At 46.6% G+C, this 22,821-nt stretch overlaps 1 protein-coding gene across 1 annotated transcript in view; it reads right to left on the bottom strand.

Moving 5' to 3' along the window:
* Positions 1–20,984, bottom strand: part of INPP5D (inositol polyphosphate-5-phosphatase D) — a 131,590-nt gene extending 110,606 nt beyond the window's left edge. Inside the window, exon 1 of the mRNA XM_007445726.1 lies at positions 20,705–20,984. Coding sequence (XP_007445788.1) covers positions 20,705–20,838 — 134 coding nt within the window. The 5' untranslated portion in view covers positions 20,839–20,984. The remainder of the gene's footprint in view (positions 1–20,704) is intronic.
* Between the last annotated feature and the right edge of the window lie 1,837 nt (positions 20,985–22,821).

The following is a 22,821-nucleotide window of genomic DNA, read 5'->3' as shown; positions in this document are numbered from 1 at the left end:
CACAAACCCGTGTCCCCTGCACCGGCAGGCGGACTCTCAACCACTGCGCCACCAGGGAAGCCCCTAGAGCTACTTTTTATTCTCCTAAAAGCTTTGAGGGGAAGTGGGAGTTGTCAAGTCTGACCACCTTGGGAAAGGGGCCCATTGGTGGTGGTCCAGGTGGGGGACCCAGCCCACAGAAGCCTGGTGGCAGCAGATGGCCACGGAGGTCCACTGGCTCAGCTGCTGAGCCCACAGGGATAAGGAGTTTGGGAGAACGCTACCTGGGTCTTACACTCTCAGTTGAAATGGCTGGTCTGTTCTCTCACCCCCCATAACCTCCCTGCCCCCATTTCCCCCACTTGGGATTCTCACAGACCTTGAAAACTTGCCCTCCCCTGCTGGATCCCCAGGCAGGGGCCACACTCCAGCTCACAGATGCGCATGTTGTTTCTGTGATCAAGGAGATGATTCAGTACAAAAGTTTCATTCATTTAACCCCTCCTATGTGCCCGGCCCTAAACATTTATGTTATTGTTTAACTAGATTTTAAAATTATACACTAATTTAAAAAATTTAAGACCACACGGAAAGATATAAAATGCAAAATAAATGTCTCCTTCCCCGGCTCCTGTGAGTTCCTTAGAGTTCCTACTCCTTCTTGTAAATCATTCCAAAATGTTTAAACATACACACAAACTTACGTACGCATATCTTTTAAATGCAGATAACATCATACTATATACTTTGTTCTGAAACTTGCTGTTTTTCACCAAAAAAACATTAGCGACCTGCCTAAGTCATGTTCTACCATGTGGCCATGCCGTTGTTCATTTTAGACTACAACGATGGACAGGTAGTTATTTTGGGCTTTTTACTATTATAAATAATACTGCAGTGAACATCTCTGTTCCTACCTCTTGTGTACACTGGTGAGTCCAGAGTTTTAGTTTCCCCACCAGTAAAACGGGGAGAATGATAACACAACATCTACCTGTTGTGTAGATTAAGCACTTAGAAGAGTGCCTGAAACACACTGAACACTACAGGCGCTGACACTTCTTAGAGGTAGTGGATAAATCATGAGAAGGAGGAGAGCTGGGCTGGAGGACGCAGGTACTTCGCATTTCGATAGAGATGAACAACTGCCTTCCAATGACGTTCTCACATTGTGTCTCCTGCTAACCGGATATGAAAGAGTCTATTTCCCCACACCCTGCCAACTGGCTGTTATCAGACATTTTAAATCTTTTGCAAATCTGAGAGGTGCAAGAAAAATGATGGCTTGCTTTAATTTGCCTTTCTTTATGAGAAAGGTTGATGTCTTCTCATATGTTTCTTGTTTGTATTTCTTTTCCCGTGAATTCCTTTTCATGTCTTTGTCTCACATTTTTTAAATCATCTTTTGCTTATTTATTCATAAGACTTTGAAATATACTACAGTATATTTTGGAGTTATTTATTTTTAACAGTGTTTATTTTCTTTTTAGCTGTGCAGAAGTTTTACAATTTTAAGTAGTTAATTTTACAATTTTTAAAGCCTTTTGAAACAATGAATGTTAAAAGAAAGTTCTGGAGAATGTTTTGGGTAATTTCACTTCCACATGTCTCTTCATTCCTCAGAGGAAAATTTCCTCTCTTCCTCTGATCCCTTTAATTCCCGTCTTTCCACTCCCCCTCCTGTCTTTAGAGCCTGAACTGACACCACAATTGGCTTATCTCAGAGATGGCCAGGATGAATCCGTAGTCTAGTACCACCTCACCTCCTGCAGATGTCCCGGGAAGCAGGGAACCATCACAGACCCCAGCCTAACTCCCCCATCCCCATCCCCTGCAGCCTCAACCCTCTTTGCAGAGCCTGCCAGGCACACACGGAGGACAGCTGGAAGTCTGCTCTGCTCTTATCTTTCACTGCTTGTTCTCGTGACACTTCCTCCTGTAGATATGCAAATAAGGCCAGGGCGAGAACGGTCTCCTATTTGGGTGAGGGCAGCTAACTTTTTTTTTTAACATCTTTATTGGGGTATAATTACTTTACAGTGGTGTGTTAGTTTCTGCTTTATAACAAAGTGAATCAGTTATACATATACATATGTTCCCATACCTCTTCCCTCTTGCGTCTCCCTCCCTCCCACCCTCCCTATCCCACCCCTCCAGGCGGTCACAAAGCACCGAGCTGATCTCCCTGTGCTATGCGGCTGCTTCCCACTAGCTCTCTACCTTACGTTTGGTAGTGTATATATGTCCATGCCTCTCTCTCACTTTGTCACAGCTTACCCTTCCCCCTCCCCATATCCTCAAGTCCATTCTCTAGTAGGTCTGTGTCTTTATTCCCTTCTCACCCCTAGGTTCTTCTTTGTGGAAGAGATTGAACAGGCCCCAAACATCAGCTTGTAAACAGAAAGAAAGAAAGAACACAGAGTCACCAGGAAAGGCACAGAGACAGCGTACAGAACAGGAAGACCCTTTAGTTAATCAAGTGTGGCAGACAAGCCTTTATGGCTTTTTCAGAGATGTTCTAGCAACACTGAAACAAAGAAACAGCTCCATACTACTCAAACAGATGAGAATTCAAAAGCCAGTACAATGGGAAAAGAGGATACTTTCCCCTTAGATAGTAATATCTCAGCATCTGCAATGCACGGGGCCCACACATCATCCCTGGGGCCAAATCGGTAGATCTTTAAGGGAAAGCATAGAGTATCACCGCCACCACCACCCCTGCCACACACAACCCCTGGGAGAGCATATGCCATGGGGTGTTGGGGGCTCTGCAGGGAGGTGCGGGGGGCACCCCTCGGCCTCCTGCACTCACCAGCAGCTGCACTTCATCCTGGTCCTACCCGCATCAACGTATACATATACATACGTGTGCATACACATATACAGATACATAACATACACATATACACATAGGCACACACACACGCACACACATGCACCCACAAAATCTTACATGTAAAATGTTTAAAGTGAAGATTCCACAACTAAATCATCTTTGACAACTACTGCACTGGAACATAATCCAGACAATGTGCTCATTGCGGGCAATGGGTTCCATCCAGGCCTTTCCCACCTCTTTATGGTGATTTAGTAAAAATTTAGGGTGCCAACAACAGTCCTCAGCTGCTACTCCTTCTAGTGATTGGGTCATATTTCAGGGCGAGTGTGTTAGAAGTGTTCCCGCTGGACACCCAGGTTGGGATGGTCCTGGGCCATCCCAGTCTCCCGTGTCCCTGGTCCGTATGAGATTACTCCACTCTCAAATGCAGTGGTGCTTACAGCAAATTTCCCATGTGACTCCCAACAGCTGTTGGGTGACTACAGGTGCCTACACGGTTCTAAGCAGGAAGATGCTTCCCCCGGGAAGGGCACTTTCAGATCATGGTTTGGGAAGCCTTGCTCAAATGTAAAAGGATAAAAGCAAATGGAAATAGGAAGAAACTACTTTATGGCATTTTATTCATTTTCTCAGATAAAACTGCTACTTCTGTGTGGCTCTTCCCAGCCAAACAACCACTGACAAGCATGCCCAGAAGCATCCTTTACTACGGTGAGCCCCATGGGGAGAGAGAGAGAGAGAGAGAGAAATCAAACTCTGAAATTCGAGAGCCTCATTAGTGTCTGTCTCACTCTGCTGATCGGCTCAGCATGCTCTATAACTGTTTTTTAAACTCCTTTGTAACTCATTATATTTCAGTTCTAATTTCTTTTTTTTTTTTTTTGCGGTATGCGGGCCTCTCACCGCTGTGGCCTCTCCCGCTGCGGAGCACAGGCTCCGGACTCGCAGGCTCCACGGCCGCGGCTCACGGGCCCAGACGCTCCGCGGCATGTGGGATCTTCCCGGACCGGGGCACGAACCCGTGTCCCCTGCATCAGCAGGCAGACTCCCAACCACTGCGCCACCAGGGAAGCCCTCAGTTCTAATTTCTAATTGTACGTGTTTTCTCCTTTTTTTCTTGCTTGAGTGTTGCAGACATCTGGACAAGACGGGATGGGAGAACAAGGGCTGGAAACGCTGCATTCAAAAAAGCCTCTTGGGGAGTCAAGATGGCAGACTAGGAGGACGGAGAATTCATGTCTCCGCACAACTAGGGCACCTACCAGGCGCTGGTGGGGGACCACGGACACCTAAGGGGACAGGAGGAACCCCCAGTGACCCGTTGTTTCAATTATATTTTTATTTATCCTAATTTTTATCTTTCTAATTTTATTCTTTGATATTGTACTTCTCCTTTTGTTTGTTTGTTTGTTTGTTTGTTTTTTGGGTTTTTTTGTTTTGCTGTGCCAAGCAGCTTGCGGGATCTTGGTTCCCAGGCCGGAGGTCGGGCCTGAGCTCCTATGGTGGGAACTCCGAGTCCAAACCGCTGGACTAACAGAGAACCTCAGACCCCAGAGAATATTAATCAGAGGGAGGCTTCCCGGAGGTCCTAATCTCAGCACCAAGACACGGCTTTATCCAACTGCCTGCAAACTCCAGTGCTGGATGCCTCAGGCCAAACAACCAGTAAGAGAGGAATACAGCCCCATAAAAAAAAAAAAAAAAAAAAAAAAAAACAACAAAAAAATATGTTACAGACGAAGGAGAAAGGTAAAAACCTACAAGACCAAATAAATGAGGACAAGATAGGTAACCTACCCAAAAAAGAATTCAGAGTAATGATAGTAAAGATAATCCAAAATCTCGGAAACAGAATGGAGAAAATACAAGAAACATTTAACAAGGATCCAGAAGATCTAAAGAGAAAACAAACAGTGATGAACAACACAATAACTGAAATTAAAAGTACCCTGGAAGGAATCAATAGCAGGCTAACTGAGGCAAGGAACGGATAAGTGACCTGGAAGATAAAATGGTGGGAATAACTGCCAGGGAGCAGAATAAAGAAAAAAGAATGAAAAGAACTGGGGACAGTCTCAGAGACCTCTGGGACAACACTAAACGCACCAACATTCGAATTATAGGGGTCCCAGAAGAAGAGAAAAAGAAAGGGACTGAGAAAATATTTGAAGAGATTATAGTTGAAAACTTCCCAAACATGAGAAAGGAAATAGCCACCCAAGTCCAGGAAGCGCAGAGAGTCCCATACAGGATAAACCCAAAGAGAAACATGCCGAGACATATATTAATCAAACTATCAAAAATTAAATACAAAGAAAAATTATTAAAAGCAGCAAGGGAAAAGCAACAAATAACATACAAGGGAATCCCCATAAGGTTAACAGCTGATCTTTCAGCAGAAACTCTGCAAGCCAGAAGGGACTGGCAGGACATATTTAAAGTGAGGAAAGGGAAAAACCTACAGCCAAGATTACTCTACCCAGCAAGGATCTCATTCAGATTCAACAGAGAAATTAAAACCTTTATAGACAAGCAAAAGTTAAGAGAATTCAGCACCACCAAACCAGCTTTACAACAAATGCTAAAGGAATTTCTCTAGAAAGGAAAAACAAGAGAAGGAAAAGACCTACAAAAACAAACCAAAACAATTTAGAAACTGGTAATAGGAACATACAAATCAATAATTACCTTAAATGTAAATGAATTAAATGCTCCAACCAAAAGACATAGACTGGCTGAATGGATACAGAAAAAGAGCCGTACGTATATATGCTGTCAACAAGAGACCCACTTCAGACCTAGGGATACATACAAACTGAAAGTGAGGGGATGGAAAGAGATATTCCATGCAAATGGAAAACAAAAGAAAGCTGGAGTAGCAATTCTCATATCAGATAAAATAGACTTTAAAATAAAGACTAGTACAAGAGACAAAGAAGGACACTACATAATGATCAAGGGATCAATCCAAGAAGAAGATAAAACAACTGTAAATCTTTATGCACCCAACATAGGAGCACCTCAATACATAAGGCAAATGCTAACAGCCATAAAAGGGGAAATCGACAGTAACACTGTAATAGTGGGGGACTTTGACACCCCACTTTCACCAATGGACAGATCATCCAAAATGAAAATAAATAAGGAAACACAAGCTTTAAATGACACATTAAATAAGATGGACTTAATTGATATTTATAGGACATTCTATCCAAAAACAACAGAATACACTTTCTTCTCAAGTGTGCAAGGAATATTCTCCAGGATAGATCATATCTTGGGTCACAAATCAAGCCTTGGTAAATTTAATAAAATTGACGTCATATCAAGTATATTTTCCGACCACAACGCTATGACACTAGATATCAGTTACAGAAAAAAAAACTAAAAAATGCAAACACATGGAGGCTAAACAATATGCTACTAAATAATCAAGAGATCACTGAAGAAATCAAAGAGGAAAACAAAAAATACCTAGAAACAAATGACAATGAAAACTTGATGATGCAAAACCTATGGGATGCAGCAAAAGCAGTTCTAAGGGGGAAGTTTATAGAAATACAATCCTACCTCAAGAAACAAGAAAAATCTCAAATAAACAACCTAACCTTACACCTAAAGCAATTAGAGAAAGAAGAACAAAAAAACCCCAAAGTAGCAGAAGGAAAGATACCATAAAAATCAGATCAGAAATAAATAAAAAAGAAATGAAGGAAACGATAGCAAAGGCCAATAAAACTAAAAGCTGGTTCTTTGAGAAGATAAACAAAATTGATAAACCATTAGCCAGACTCATCAAGAAAAAAGGGAGAAGACTCAAATCAATAGAATCAGAAATGAAAAAGGAGAAGGAACAACTGACACGGCAGAAATACAAAGGATCATGAGAGATCACTACAAGCAACTCTATGCCGATAAAATGGACAATCTGGAAGAAATGGACAAATTCTTAGAAAGGTACAACCTGCCAAGACTGAACCAGGAAGAAGTAGAAAATATGAACAGACCAATCACAAGTAATGAAATTGAAACAGTGATTAAAAATCTCCCAACAAACAAAAGGACCAGATGGCTCCATGGGAGAATTCTATCAAATATTTAGAGAAGAGCTTTCTTCTCAAACTCTCCCAAAAAATTGCGGAGGAAGGAACACTCCCAAACTCATTCTATGAGCCCACCATCACCCTGATACCAAAACCAGACAAAGATGTCACAAAAAAAGAAAACTATAGGCCAATATCACTGATGAACATAGATGTAAAAATCCTCAACAAAATACTAGCAAACAGAATCCAACAGCACATTAAAAGGGTCATACACCATGATCAAGTGAGGTTTATCCCAGGAATGCAAGGATTCTTCAATATACGCAAATCAATCAATGTGGTACACCATATTAACAAACTGAAGGATAAAAAACCATATGATCATCTCAATAGATGCAGAAAAAGCTTTTGACAAAATTCAACACCTATTTATGATAAAAACTCTCAAGAAAGTAGGCATAGAGGGAACCTACCTCAATATAATAAAGGCCGTATATGACAAGCCCACAGCAAACATCATTCTCAATGGTGAAAAACGGAAAGCATTTCCTCTAAGATCAGGAACAAGACAAGGATGTCCACTCTCACCACTATTATTCAACATAGTTTTGGAAGTCCTAGCCACGGCAATCAGAGAAGAAAAAGAAATAAAAGAAATACAAATTGGTAAAAAAGAAATATAAGTGTCACTGTTTGCAGATGACATGATACTATCCATGGAGAATCCTAACGATGCCACCAGAAAACTAGAAAACTACTAGAGCTAATCAATGAATTTGGTACCCAAAGCAATCTAAAATTTCAGTGCAATCCCTATCAAACTACCAGTGGCATTTTTCACGGAACTAGAACAAAAAATTCCACAATTTGTATGGAAACACAAAAAACCCCAAATAGCCACTATACTACAAAGCTACAGTAATCAAGACAGTATGGTACTGGCACAAAAACAGAAATATAGATCAATGGAACAGGATAGAAAGCCCAGAGATAAACCCATGCACATATGGTCACCTTATCTTTGATAAAGGAGGAAAGAATATATAATGGAGAAAAGACAGCCTCTTCAATAAGTGGTGCTGGGAAAACTGGACAGCTACAAATAAAAAAATGAAATTAGAACACCTCCTAACACCATACACAAAAATAAACTCAAAACGGATTAAAGACCCAAACGTAAGATCAAACACTATAAAACTCTTAGAGGAAAACACAGGCAGAACACTCTAAGACATAAATCACAGCAAGATCCTTTTTGACCCACCTCCTAGAGAAATGGAAATAAAAACAAAAATAAACAAATGGGACCTACCGAAGCTTCAAAGCTTTTGCACAGCAAAGGGAACCATAAACAAGATAAAAAGACAACCCTCAGAATAGGAGAAAATATTTGCAAACGAAGCAACTGACAAAGGATTAATCTCCAAAATATACAAGCAGCTCATGCAGCTCAATATTGAAAAAACAAACAACCCAATCCAAAAGTGGGCAGAAGACCTAAATAGACATTTCTTCAAAGAAGATACACAGATTGCCGACGAACACATGAAAGGATGTTCAACATCACTAATCATTAGAGAAATGCAAATCAAAACCACAACGAGTTATCACCTCACACCGGTCAGAATGGCCGTCATCAAAAAAATCTACAAACAATAAACGCTGGAGAGGGTGTGGAGAAAAGGGAACCCTCTTGCACTCTTGGTGGGAATGTAAATTGATACAGCCACTATGGAGAAAAGTATGGAGGTTCCTTAAAAAACTACAAATAGAACTACCACATGACCCATCAACCCCACTACTGGGCATATACCCTGAGAAAACCGTAATTGAAAAAGAGACATGTACCACAATGTTCACTGCAGCTCTATTTACAATAGCCAGGACATGGAAGCAACCTAAGTGTCCATCAACAGATGAATGGATAAAGAATATGTGGCACATATATACAATGGAATATTACTCAGCCATAAAAAGAAACGAAATTGAGTTATTTGTAGTGAGGTGGATGGACCTAGAGTCTGTCATACAGAGTGAAGTAAGTCAGAAAGAGAAAAACAAATACCGTATGCTAACACATATATATGGAATCTAAAAAAAAAATGGCTCTGAAGAACCTAGGGGCAGGACAGGAATAAAGATGCAGACGTAGAGGATGGACTTGAGGACACGGGGAGGGGGAAGGGAAAGCTGGGACGAAGTGAGAGAGTGGCATGGACATATATACACTACCAACTGTAAAACAGACAGCTAGTGGGAAGCAGCTGCATAGCACAGGGAGATTAGCTCGGTGCTTTGTGACCACTTAGCGGGGTGGGATAGGGAGGGTGGGAGGGAAACGCAAGAGGGAGGAGATATGGGGATATATGTATATGTATAACTGAGTCACTTTGTTATAAAGCAGAAACTAACACACCATTGTTAAGCAATTATACTCCAATAAAGATGTTAAAAAAAAAAAAGCCACTTGGACCCCATGTAGAAATAAGAGAAAACGTGTGTATGCCCTAGGAACCAAGGGTGTTCACAGTTCACCACCCAAACCTCAAAGAATCCCAGCCAAAGAGTGAGAAAAAGAGGCCATCAGGTCAGAAGCAAGAGGAGGCAGTCCAGGTGGCCTGCCTGGACTGGGGGTGAGACGTCTAGAGTGTCATTGGGGACCGGCCCAGCACCTACCCCAGCAGCCTCTGGGTCCAGAGGGTTCTTCTCATGAGACCCCTGGGAGGAAACCCACCTATCCGTGCAACACACCACACCCCCATCACCCAATCCCATCAGGTGGATCCTGGATCAGGGGGCTCCCATCCCCATCCCTGCTGATCCTTTTATCTTTGGGAAGAAGAAACCCACTCCAATCTCTAAAAAAAAAAAAAAAAAAAAAAATCTGATCAAATTTTTCCTGACAATTCTTTGTTGGAAAAGAAAAATCACCAGACTTACTGAAAACATCACCACTCAAAAGGAATGGTACCATTTTTCTAAGAACTCAAAGGTGATACCTCCTTGTTACACAGAATCGCTGCAGAAAGAAAAAAGGAAAGTAACACATTCTGGAGAAATCTGACCTGTGAACTCAGTAAGATTTAAGAGACAATTGTATCTCTGAAACTGGAAAAATCAGTTGTGAAAATTGAGCAACATGAGATTAAAAAAACTGATCAGAAGTGAAAAACCTAGAGTTCTACAGTCAGCACTAAACACCACAAGAGAGGCGGTAAATAGCAGCTTCATGTTCTGGAGAACTTCAACAAGGAAGAAGGTAAATCTGAGAAAATCGGTGCAGAAGGAGAGGGAAGATGAGAAAATATAGAAGACATAGCTCTGTCCTCAAACATATATATGCTAGGGGTTCCTGAACGCACAGGCAGTTTTCTAATATAAAAAGAAAAGCAGAACAGATAAATAAATCTAAGAGCATATGACCTGAAATGCAGAAAATTAAATGAATAACCCTCTGACAAACAGAAGAGCAAAAGGAAAACAGTGCAAGTGAGCTGGACATTGTTCCTTCACCCTCCCCTCCAACCCCCAGTAGACCCACTCTCTATCCTCCACCTGCCCTGTGTCCAGCAGGCTGACCTGCATGTGCCAGTTCACCAAGGTTTAGCTAATGGGAGGCACTGACAGAGTGAGAGGATGGTGAGATAGTGGTATCTGTTCCCCAGACCCCACCCCACCTGTTGCAGATCAGCAGTGGCTGAGTTCCTCCATGGGGGGCCAGGGCTCAAATCAGATGGCCCTGCCTATTCAGGGCCAGGAGTGGAAATAGCTTCCCGTGGTTGCCGGTCCCAGGCTGCTTCACCATCCCTACGCCTAGCACCCCTTTCGAGTATGCCATCTATTTCCTGCTGGGATCCTGGCCAACACAACTAGTAAGCAAGATCAGTAATGAGTAAAGGAAGGTAGCAACAGCAATAAAAGAGAAACCTTTAAATTAGAGGAAACTGTGAATAACTGTATGCCAGAAACTTTGAAAAATCTCAACAAATGAACTGTTTACTGAAAAATATATATAACTTATCAAAAGTAACCTGAAAACAACAAGGTCCAACTGTAGAGCACAGGGAACTATATACAATATTCTGTGATAAACCATAATGGAAAAGAATATGAAAAAGAATGTGTATATAAATCAACTATATTTCAATAAAATAACAATTTTTTTTAAAGTAACATGAGAGGAGATAGAAAACAAGAATAAATCAATACCAAAGAAGAAACTGAAGTAAATATTAAAGAATTATCTCTATAAATGGCTCTGAGGAAAAGCACCTTTGCCAATTTTTTTTATATTTAAAAAAATCAGATAATGATGATGCTTCATAAATGTCTCCAGGATATTTTACAAAACACACATGACTCTTAAACCATAACATGATCAAAATCATATAAATCAATCTCACTTATGAACACATATGCTAAAATTCAGAGTAAAATAAAGTTATCATAATCAAGAGCAGTTCATTTTAATCCTGCAAAAAAAATGGTTCATATTAGGAAATCTATAAAATCAAGCTATTAACCAGTTAACGAAATAAGAGAAACAGCTTAATCATCTCAATAGACATTAAAAAGGCATTTGATAAAATTTAATATTCAGTTCTTCAAAACTCTTCATAAAACTAGGAAAAGACAGCTCCTTCTCTGACATGAAAAGAACAACTAACTTTTATCCATTGCTAACTATGTGCCAAATACTGTATTAAGTCCTTCCCAGGCGGCATCAAGTTTGATTCTCACACTACTGCTGTCTGAGGTAGACATTTTCTTTTTCCAATATCCTTCATTGGAACATTTTAGAAATATTGGCCAAAGTAATAAGTTATGAAATCTGAATGAGTTAAAGGTATTTGGAAAGTAGACCACAAAAGGATTACAATTCATATACGATTGGATTGTTTAGCAAGAAAATCCAAGAGAAGCAAATGAAAATAATTTTAAATAATGAGGAGGAAACATATAGAGTAAAAGGTGAATTTATAAAATCGACAGCTTCTCTGTATGCTATCAGTTACCCGAGAAGGGTAACTATAGAAGAAAAGGTATTTACAACAGTAACAAAATTATGAAATAATCAGAAGTAATCATAACAAGAAATATGTAGGATCTATGAAGAAAATTACTAAATTTAAAATAATAGAGATAGCTATATTTATTGTTAAGACTGAATAATACTAAAAGGTCCATTTTTCACAAGTTGTATTGTGGATTTCATGCAACTCCAAACAAAGTCCCAATAGTATTTTTTCCAACTTGACAAAGTTATTATCTGTTTCACCTGGAAGAATACTTAAAAAGACTAGATATGCAAATCCTAAAATAAAATAGTTTATAAAATTGTGGTAATGCATTCAGTATGAAATTGGTGTAAGAAAAGCAGACATACATGGACCGGGGTAAACAGGCAAAAAAGAGGTATATAAGACTTAATACATGGTAAGAGAGGAATAGCAAACGGAGAGGAATAAATTATTCAGTAAGAGGTTTTGAGAAAGATAGTTCATTGAGAAAAATACACATAAATCTTTGTTTTACACCATTCATTAATTCCAGAAAGATTAAAGTGTTCAATGTAAAACAACAACAGCAACAAAACAAAACCAAAAAACCTATAATCTCTCTATCTGCTTTTGCCAAATACTGTGCCAAGTATGTGATATACACTTTCATTCAATCCATCCAACGGCACCGCTACATGGGTATTCTTAGCCCTCGTTTGCAGATGAGGAAACCAAGGCCCCATGGGGCTAGACAACCTGCCAGAGCTTGGAAAGGCAGAGTCATCCCTTAGCCCGAGCCTGTTAGCTCCAAAGGCCCTGCCCCCCACAGGAAGAAAAAGAATAAAATTTCTGTGGGCAGAGGGACTCTCTGCACTGGAAAGCAAAGGGGGAAAAAAGTCACAAAAGAACAAGAACAGAAGGATTTATAGACTTTGCAAAAATTTACAATCTCTGAACAAAAGAAAAAGGTCATAAAGTTTAAAGGCAAACCACAGTGAAAATATTTGCAACAAATGTGATATAAGGAATTCATGCAAATAGATAACAGAGAAACTACAGTTTCAAAAGAAAAATGGCAAAGAGGATGGAACAGACCATCCACAAAGGAGAAATGATGAAGGTCAATAATCCAAACAAGCTTACCATGACTGCCATCAAGAAATGCAAAGCAAAATGAACAGAAATTGGCCACCTTTCACCTTGCAATTTAATAATATTTTTTTAGATGAAAATATTCAGTATAAGGAGACTGGAATGAGGTGGGCACTCTCTGGTACTGCTTACCAGAGCATAACTTGTAACAAAATTTCTGGAAAGCAATTTGCCATTTTCATCAAAAGCCTTAAGAACATTATCTTTGATCCAGTAATTCCACCCCTGGGAATCTATCACCAGAAATGTCACATATCTGCACAAAGACCTTCATCACTGTCATATTTATAACAACAAAACACTGTTAGTAACTTAAATGTCTGACAATAGGAGAATCATTCCATAAATTATGGCACATAATGTAATAGAATTTGTGCATCCATTAAATATGATATTTAGGAAGAAGGGTTAGCTAAGTGGGAAAATGCTAATGTTGCTAGAAAATATAGACTAAAATTATATGGTATTAGGTATATATATTATGGAGCTTATATATATGTGCTTGTGCGTGTGTGTGTGTGTGTGTGTGTGTGTGTGTGTGCATATGGGGGGCAGGGAGGGAGAGAGAGAATGAATGAGAAAGTATGCCAACAAATTAACAGTATTTATGTTAGTCTCTCATCTCAGTGATTGGGTGATTACTTTCTCCTTTACCTTGCACTCTTTGTGTGTTATACTTAACACTGTATTTTTTAAAGTTACTTGAAAGAACGCTGCCCTGTTTATCAGAAGGTCTATTTCTGCGCTGCCATTGATGCCTGAAATGGCCTCAGCAAGCCTCTCCCCTCCGGAGGGCAGGTTTCTGGCTGGCAAGGGAAAGGGCTGGAGCAGCTGATCCTTTGGGAGCCAGCCTTGTCTGGTGTTATTTATAATAAGTAATTGAACCCAAATGGTTTGGGTGCTGGTACTTAAAAACAATGTTTTTCTCATTACTGGGACAAACGGAGCAGGGGAGAGAGGAGGGATCCGGGCCACAGAGCTGCAGGCTTGTCCTGCCCACTGACCAGGGGCCTGACCTGTTGGGCTGTCGACACCCCTTCCCCAGCTCATCCACTTGCTGGGCTTCCTCGGAGCCTTAGGACTTTAGTTCCCTCAGTCCCTCACTCCTACATTGGTACTTAATGACTCTTAAGATGGTCTCCACTCCTCGACTTTCTCTTCATTCTCCGCGGTTCATTCGGTGGTTCTTCCCGGCACCTGTGCCCCTGACCCTTCTCTCCCTCACAGCTCCAGGAGCTCGTCCCGGGCCCCAGCAGCCACCGGCCACTCGCGCGTCACTCAAGCCCTCTTCCTGCCTCATCTCTTTGAGCACTTCCTCTGAGGAGGCCCCGCATGACAGCTCAGTGTCCCTGGAGGCTCCCACAGCCTCCAGGAAGCTCCATAAGTGACACTCAGCCACCACTGTCCTCTTTCCGTCTGCTGCGGAATGCTCCTTACAGATGGCCCTGCACCCCTCTGCTTCCGAGATGTCACTACTCACTTCGTAGCTCATAAAATGTAACGGCCAGTGTTCAGCGTGCTGACTCTGTATGCACGTTGCCCACATTCTCCCGTTTTATCCTCTCAATAATCCAGTGACAACAGAAAGACAAATCACCCTATTTTTTTAAAAATGGGCAAAAGATATGAATAGACATTTCTCCAAAGCAGGTACACACACAAATGGCCAATGAGCACATGAAAAGATATCAACTTCATTCATAATTAGGGAGATGCAGATCAAAGTCACAGTAAGATGTCACTTCACACCCACTAGGACGGCCATTATCAAAAAGCTGTTAAGTATTGTTGAGGATGTGGAAAAATTAGAACCCTCTTACACTGCTGATGGGAATGTGAAACGGCACAGCTGCTGTGCAAAAGTCTGACAGTTCCACAAAAAGTTAAACATAGAATTACCATATGACCCAGCAGTTCCACCCAAGACAACTGAAAACACATGTCCATAGAAAAACTTGTACATGAATGCTCACAGCAGCATCATTCATAATAGCCCCAAAGCAGAAGCAACCCAAATGCCCATCAACTGATGAATGGCTAAATAAAATGTGGTAGATGGATATAATGGGCTATTATTTAGCCATAAAAAGAATGATTCATACTACAACATGGATGAACCCTGGAAGCATTATGTCAGGTGGGAAAAGTCAAATACAAAAGGCCACATATTGTATGGTTCCATACACATGAAATACCCAGAAAGGGCAAATGGTCAGAGACAGAAAGTAGATCAGTGGTTGCCAACGGCTGGGAGGAAGGGGAACGGAAAGTGACTACTGACGGGTTCAGGGGGTTTTGCCGGGGTTGGGGGGATAATGAAAATATTCTGGAATTAGATGGTGGTGATGGTTTCACAACATTATGAATGTACTAAACACCACTGAATTGTATACTATCTAAAGGGTGATGTTATGGGATGTGAATTATACGGCAATAAAAAAATTAACCCAACGAGTGCACATTTTGCCAATGAGGATGCTGGGTGGGCACAGGGAGGTGAGCATCTCGCAAAGGCTAGAATTCACAGCAGGTGTACCCAACCACAGAGGGCTTGCCCCTAAGGACTGCGTCACGTGGCCTGAATTAGGGAGGGAAGAGCAGACCTCATCTTACTCCATCTCTGGGGCAGGGAGGAAGGCCTGGAGCCTCACCTCTCATCACCTCTCATCACCACCCCAGGAGATGGGATCACTCAACGGAGAAGCACCGACATCTGTGCACAGGTGAATTTCACCTGTCAAGTAGGCAAGCTTGCAAAACACACCAAAGCCAGAGCCTACTCTGGTTCTGGAAGGATTGCTCCGCTTTAGGGGAAGGATTTCTGTGCAAGGGCACAGAAAACCTGGAGACACTCGAATTTACCATGGGTTTTCTGAGTCACTGCACACAGAAGGAAGCAGGAATCTGTTACATACGTAGGCCTTCCCGGGCACATCCCTCCCTCCGGGTCCTGCACGCAGAAGCAACGCTCAGAACAGTTGTCCTTGGACAATCTCTTATGTAAACCAGATTTCAAGAGATGAGGTCCTCCAGCTCTGACTACTGCCTGGGCCAGCATTTCCCCCCCCCCCACTTTGTCAATACCAGCTAGGAAAAACAGTGTTTTCCTTTGCATTTGCACAAAAGTAATTCATGAGCAGTGTAAACTTTACTAAACTTTGAAAGGGGATTGGAGGAAGGTGGATTACATCACACCCATTCACACTGCAGTAAATGGCTTTACACCTCTTCTGGACACTTCTGCCCTCCAAGTCCCTTCTCTGTGGCTCCATCACCAGGGGTCTCCTACACACACCCAGACTTGCTGGCTTCTCTTTCTCCCTCCCAGGAACAGAGAGTTCAAGTCCTGACCCTGCCATTTATTAGTACTGTAAACACAGCATGTTACCTAACATCTTGGGCCTCAGTTTCCGCATCTGTAAAGTGGGGATAATAACACTTCCTCCAAAGGCCACTGTGGACAGTGAGTTAATATGTGCAAAGAGCTTAGAACAGAACCCAGCACACAGGTGCCCTTTTTAAGTCTTTTGCTGTTATTTTTAGGCAGAACACATTAGCAACTACCTTTGGATTGTACAGCAAGACTCGTGGCCTGCCGTTACCTCAAGTGGGCCGTCACATTCTTCCTAACAAGTAGAATGCCTTCTCTGAGGGCACTTTTGGTGACAAATGTCCTCCTGGTGCTTCTTCACCTTTCTGGCTGTGCTCACAAGACTACCAAGTCCAGGCTGCCTGGTGTACTGTCCCTGGGAAGGAGGTAATAGGTCTGCCTGGGCAGCTCACGGAAGGCCAGGTGCTGAGGGGAACCAAGACAGCATCCCCGCCACAGCTGGCTGGACCGGCATTGGTTTCTGAGTCACAGATAGCATGCATCTGCCCCCTCCCCTGGGAGGGAAGCCAACTCTCTCCGGTGTGGTTTGGTGGGAATGCCACCCGACCGGGCAGCTCCATCCTGGATGGTGGCTGACGGACCCAGTCGTATATAGGCTTGCTCTCAGGGCCCGGGCTGCTCTTACAGAGAGGGAGGTGTATGCCCAACACCACTGGGCCATTGTTCTAGTTCTGCCTGCACAGCTAGGGCAAAGAGAGGCTGGCCCAGCTGACCCGTGACCTCTCACCTTGATGAACCCCCATCCCCAAAGGCATATCTCTTCTCTGCAGCGTAAAGCACCTGACAGGTGTGCTGGTCCCTACATGGAAGCACAGTCCTGGCAGGAGAGGAGGACACGAGCTTGACAGCCTCTTAGCATCCTCCATACAAGAGGGGCCGGACGGCCCCCTCAAGAAGCCCCCCTGGCCTTCCTAGAGCAGGGCTGACTCTGCTGGCTGGTCTGAGTGGGGCCGGGTGAGCATGACTTAGGAGCCCTCTGCCCCTCACGTTCTCAAGCCCTTGCTGCAAGAAGGCAGAGATGGACTCAATTCCATGTGGTCAGCTCCTGGGATCTTCCTCCTCCAGCTCTCTGCATCCCGAGATGGGCCTCGGGATTCCCCTAAAGCGGGGCTTTCTGAGTTGCTGAGGACAGATCTGCGCTTTCCTGCCCAGTGGCAGGTGGCAGGGCTGACCTCCCGAGAGGAAGTGTGGGTTTGCTAGGCCCAGGGTGAATGTGTACTCCTCGGTCACGTGGGCCACGCTGAATCGCAGCCTTGTCTTTTAGTGTGTCTCTCACCCCCTCCCTAGTTCCATTTAAATAGTCAAATCCTGTCTTCTTTCCTGAGCACGAAGGCCACTCCTGAGGAAGCTGCCCTCAGTTCCTGGAGCTCCAAACGCCCCTGCCTAAACCAGGGGTGGGAAGCCCCCTGCCATGCCCTCACTCACCAGAGGGGCTGGGAAGATGCTTCAGCCACTGGGGTCCAGGCAGGACGGGTCTGGGCACCCTGGGCCCTGAGGTCTTTCCCCATATGGAGATTTCTAGAGCAGAAGGGCCAGTCTTGGGAGGCTTCCTGGCTCCCTTTGGAACAAGGTCATTAAAAGGCCCTGACACCACAGCTGCCCCACTCGGGGTCCTGCACTCCCAGCAACTTCCAGAGAGACCACAGAGGGTAAAGCCTGATGCTTGTGAAACACGCTTGTGAAACCCGTCAGGGTTCCCACCACTGGCCGTGGGCCAGGAGGGCATGGGGCGAGGTTTTCACTGGTCCCAGGAACAGAGAAAACCAAGGATAGGGCCGGGCTAAGGGTTGTTTTTCAGGAAGTCAAACCTGTTTGATTTAAAGGACTGGTTTTTGGCTTTATTCATTTATTTATTTTTAAAGAGCATGTTGTTCCTGCCTTTTTGGTGTTAAAGGATACTCTCTTTCATGAAATGAACTGCTGAAAGGTGGCAGTTAGTTGTCACTCAGCTAGCTTTTCATTTTTAAATCTCCTTAATTGGCAACATCACGGGTGATGGCAAAATTAGGTCTCCCAGGGTTTTGGAAGGTTCAGTGGCTCGTGGTATCCCACAGCCTACAGGGTCTCCTGACCCTGCGGGAAGGGTGGCTTCCCCCACAGAGCGGAGGAGAAAGGGGACCCCTGGGCCTGGGCTTAGAGTGGCCTCATGGCTGGACTCACTGGGGAGGGCTCCAAGCCCTGGTGTCTGGAGCTAAAGGGGCCTTGGGGATGGGAGACTGACAAGAAGCCCAGCCCTGGGCTAAGAGGATGATGGACATTGCGGGGACCATGGGGACCCTCCCTAAGAGGCACATTGGCCGAGGCTCCAAGAGTAACCCAGTGCAGGGGAGGGGAGGGGAGGGGAGGCAAGGAGGGGGAACGAATACTGTACAGCATTCTGGATCCCAGGTTGCCACCGGCCAGCAGGGACGTGTGGACAAAGGCCTCAAGCTCTCTGAGGTGTGCCCACCTGTAAAGTCAGGGGTGGTGGGACTAGAGGTTCCAAGGCCTCTCCCAGCTCTGGCTTGTTACAAGGCTCCCAGTTTGGAGTCAGAGAGACCCACGTTCCAATCTGTAGGCTGAGCACTACCACGGCTCCCTGGTCAAAGGGCTGCTGTGAAGGTTAGCGAGCTGGAGCCTGCAAGTTCTCGAGACACCTAGGGGAGGGGAGAGATTCACGTGGGCCGAGTGGAGACAGATCAGAATCTCCTCACTATTTCTACGGCCCCGTCAACTGGTCCCCACAGGGGCTGTGCCTGTGGGGAAACCTGGGTCTGCTTCGCTTCCCCTGGGGTGTGAGAACTGGGGGCCCAGGAAGCCGACCTTGGGGGCAGGGGCTCTGATGCAGTCAGCGCTCGGGCTGGGCAACCCCTGAGAGCCAGTGTTAATTTCTAAATGCAACCAGCCGCCCTTGTAAACGCCCTGGCTTCTCTTGCTGCCACCCGGAACCCATGCTCACACCCGGCTTGACAGGCACAGGAGTGGGGTGGCAGCAGTCTGGTTGTCTGGGTGCAGCCTCTGGGGGCAGATGTCCTTGGCTTTGACTGTCATCACTCAATTAAGCCGTCTGAGCCTCAATTTCCTCATCTGCAAAGTGGGGCAACAAAAGGACCTGCACTTCAGGTTGTCGTGAGGATGCAACAGGTCGACGCACAGACAAATGCTCAGACTCAACGCTCCAAACAAGGCCCGTGTCCATGACCCACTTCCCCTCCTGTGTGGACAGCAGCAAGGCCTGCCTGCTCAGAAGGACCCTTCTGTGAGACCAGGGGCACGACCTGACAGGTGCAGGTGGACACACACCCTCCCCCCGCCATGCCCGGCACTGCCCGAGGCCCCGGGGGGATGGTTAGACCGCAGGGCTGCAGGGCCCAGGGCCTCCTTCAGACATTGGTTGAGAAGGGTGTTTTAAAAAGGAAACTTCAGCAAGTGGCCGGTTCCCGATTTTAGGACAACTGGCACATTCAGCAACATCCCAGATAGGGGGAGCGGAGAGAGTTGATGGTGGCAGAGAGGCCTGAACAGGTGGGGACAGAGCCAAGGGCTGAGGAGGGGAGAGAAGAGGCTCCTGCTGTCGGTGATGTGGCTTCCTCTGCTCCAAGGGCCCCAAATACAACTTCTGGGTGAACTGAAAATCCTTTCTTGAGTGACCCCCCCCCCGCCACCCTTATTCATGGCTCCCCAAACGATGGCTTCCTCCAAAGGCCCAAAGCCTGGCAGAGGAAGGGTCCCCTCTTGCCACTTCTGTTCTTCCAGGAAGGTTGGCCCCCCCCCCCCGCCACCCTTATTCATGGCTCCCCAAACGATGGCTTCCTCCAAAGGCCCAAAGCCTGGCAGAGGAAGGGTCCCCTCTTGCCACTTCTGTTCTTCCAGGAAGGTTTCCGAACTGGGAATAGTTTGACCAGCACCTGAACTGACCGAACTGCTTTCTAACACACCCACCATCACGGAGCCCCGAGCTTCTGCCCGTCTCAGAGAGCCCGGACCCACTTCTCTTGGACCCTGAAACCCCAAGGAAGCCCCTGACCCCACGGCTCCCCGGTAGCTGGGGCGAGTGACCAGGCCCCAGGCTGGCCCTGGAGGGCTCCAGCCCTGCAAAACCTGAACTCCAGGGCCGAGCAGGTCCACAGTGGGCTTCAGCTGGACCCACCAACAAACCCGGGGTGCGTGCAAGGTCACATCCCAGAGCCGGGCCCCTGGCTAAGCCCAGAGCCGGCTTCCCCTCTACTGAGTGGCACCTCCATCACCTCCGTGCCTGGGCAGGAGAGGCCAGGTCAGGGCGGAGGAGCAGGGGTGGGCAGGGCCCGGTACTCACAGCACGCAGAGCGCGTACGCCCGGGAGACGGACTCGCTGGCGCGCACGAGGAAGCTCCCGTCCTTGCCGGTCCTGGAGAGCAGCTCCTCGGCCTTGGAGCGGGTGATGTTGCCATGGTTCCAGCAGGGGACCATGGCGGGTGTGGGTCTCCCCGGGCCGGGCCGGCGCCCTCCCCGCAGGACCTGCACAGCCAAGGGGAGCTGGGCCCCTGCACCACGACCCGCCGTCGGTCCCCTCTCGGCCGCCCCGGCTGCTGCCACCCGCTCACTGACCGACTTCCTGTTTCAGGCACTCGGCAAAAGGGAAAGGAAACGAGCTACAGAGAACTTCCTCATTGCAGAGACCAAGCGAGAGAGGTCCGCCACCTTCCCAGCCCGCCCCCTGCCTGCTGCCCGGTCCCTCTCACCCCCCCACCCCCCGCCCCGTCTCTTTCCTTTAATGGGTCTCAGTCCCCAGAGGGGCGAGCATCAGCTCAAGTCCTCCTGGGGGATCTGTCAGCTCCTCTGGGGTCAGGAGGTTCACGGCCAGCTTCTGAAGGAGCACGGCCAAGGCAGCGGCCATTCCGAGGCCCGTCCCAATGCCCCGTGGGGTGGCCACGCCCTGGACATCAGCCTCAGCCCTCTGCCCGACCCCAGAGCTTTTTAACTCACCGTCCACTCCCTCCAACATGCCCATGGGACAGATGCTTAAAGGGCAGAGCTTCTCCGCTGGGACTAAGGCCTGCCCCAGGGCGGAGCAAAACTGGGGGGAGGGGTACAGCCGAGCCCCCTCCCCATTTGGAGACACATGGCCACCCAGGCACTATTCAGCCCTGGGCACTGGGAGGACCTTAGGCGACACTCCCCGAGGACTCCCAGGGCCCAGGTGACAGCTCCGTGACACATTTACACTTATCCCCAGGGCCAGTGGGTGTGAAAGAGCCCGTGGCAACCCTTCTCCAGGGCAGGGCATTCTAACCCCTGCAGCCCAGCTTAGAGACACACAGAGGGAGCGTGGAGGGCTCGGGACGTGGACCTTTTACAGGGTGAGGCGGGGGACTGGGTTTTCACCTCTGGGTCTTTCTGGGACACTCGGGAAACTCACACATCCCCATGGGGCAAGCTGGTCACCTGGCAAGTATGACGTTCCTTCCTGAGTCCCGCATCTCAGCAGAGTTGGAGGTGGCCGGGCATGGCAGCCTTTGCCCACGGCTCAAAGGCAAGCTGCCTTCTGTGGGGCTGGGGGCCACCGATCTGGACCAGCAGACTCTGAGGGCTCTAAAGTGAACACCCCGCTTGGACCACAGGCGGGGTGTCCTCAGTCCTCAGGTCAGTGCACCAGGGTGAAGGGGCAGGTGCCCAGCTATTGCACAGGGCCACCCCGTCCCGCCTCAGCCCTCAGCCCCCCAACATGACAAGAGAAGCCGCGTGCAGGGCCCCGGGCCAGGTGAGCCTCCATTCGAACCCGGCTCTTCGGCATTGGAGCTGCAGGAGCTGCCTGGGTTTCTTCTCTCTCTCAGCCCCGGTTTCCTCTTCTTTGCCTTAAGGAGGGCAGCCCCTAGAGGAGCTCACGTGTGCCAGGAGCCCCCAGCCCCTGCCACCTGCAGCAGCCCTTGCAACACTTGGTGCTGAAAATCAAAGCAAAGGCCTGTGACTCAGGTGGACTGAATCCTGGACCGGCCTCACCTCCCGCCTCAGGGAAGAGCAGTGGGGGGAGGAAGTAAGGAAGGTGGTTAACTCAGGCCTGAGGCCGGGAAGTTCTGCCCATTAAGGGGTCCCCAGGGGTGGGCTGCTCCCATAGAGGGGTCATCTCGGGGGTCCCCTCCAGCATGGGGGGCAGCACGGTCAAGGCATGGCCACCCTGCTTCGGGCCCTCTCTGGGCTCAAGTGAAGTTCCTTTTGGAAACTCAGCCCAGCAGACTTCCGGGTCCTCGCACTCACCTCCCCAAAGCCAGTTCCTCCCCAGCTCGCTCTGAGCTTCCTCTCCCCGACCACTGCCCCCTCCCCTGGCTCCTCCCACTGAGCCCAGGGACGAAACTCCCAAGCCTTCAACGAGCACGTATCAAGGCCCTCTAGCCAGGTCCTGAGCTACGTATGGGGACACCAAGGTGGAGAGAAGAGCTGGCCTCCTGAAGCTGG

This window comes from Lipotes vexillifer, unplaced genomic scaffold (assembly GCF_000442215.2).
Source record: "Lipotes vexillifer unplaced genomic scaffold, Lipotes_vexillifer_v1.1 scaffold1492, whole genome shotgun sequence".
Taxonomy (NCBI): Eukaryota; Metazoa; Chordata; class Mammalia; order Artiodactyla; family Lipotidae; genus Lipotes; species Lipotes vexillifer.
This window is presented reverse-complemented; position numbering and strand designations above follow the sequence as displayed.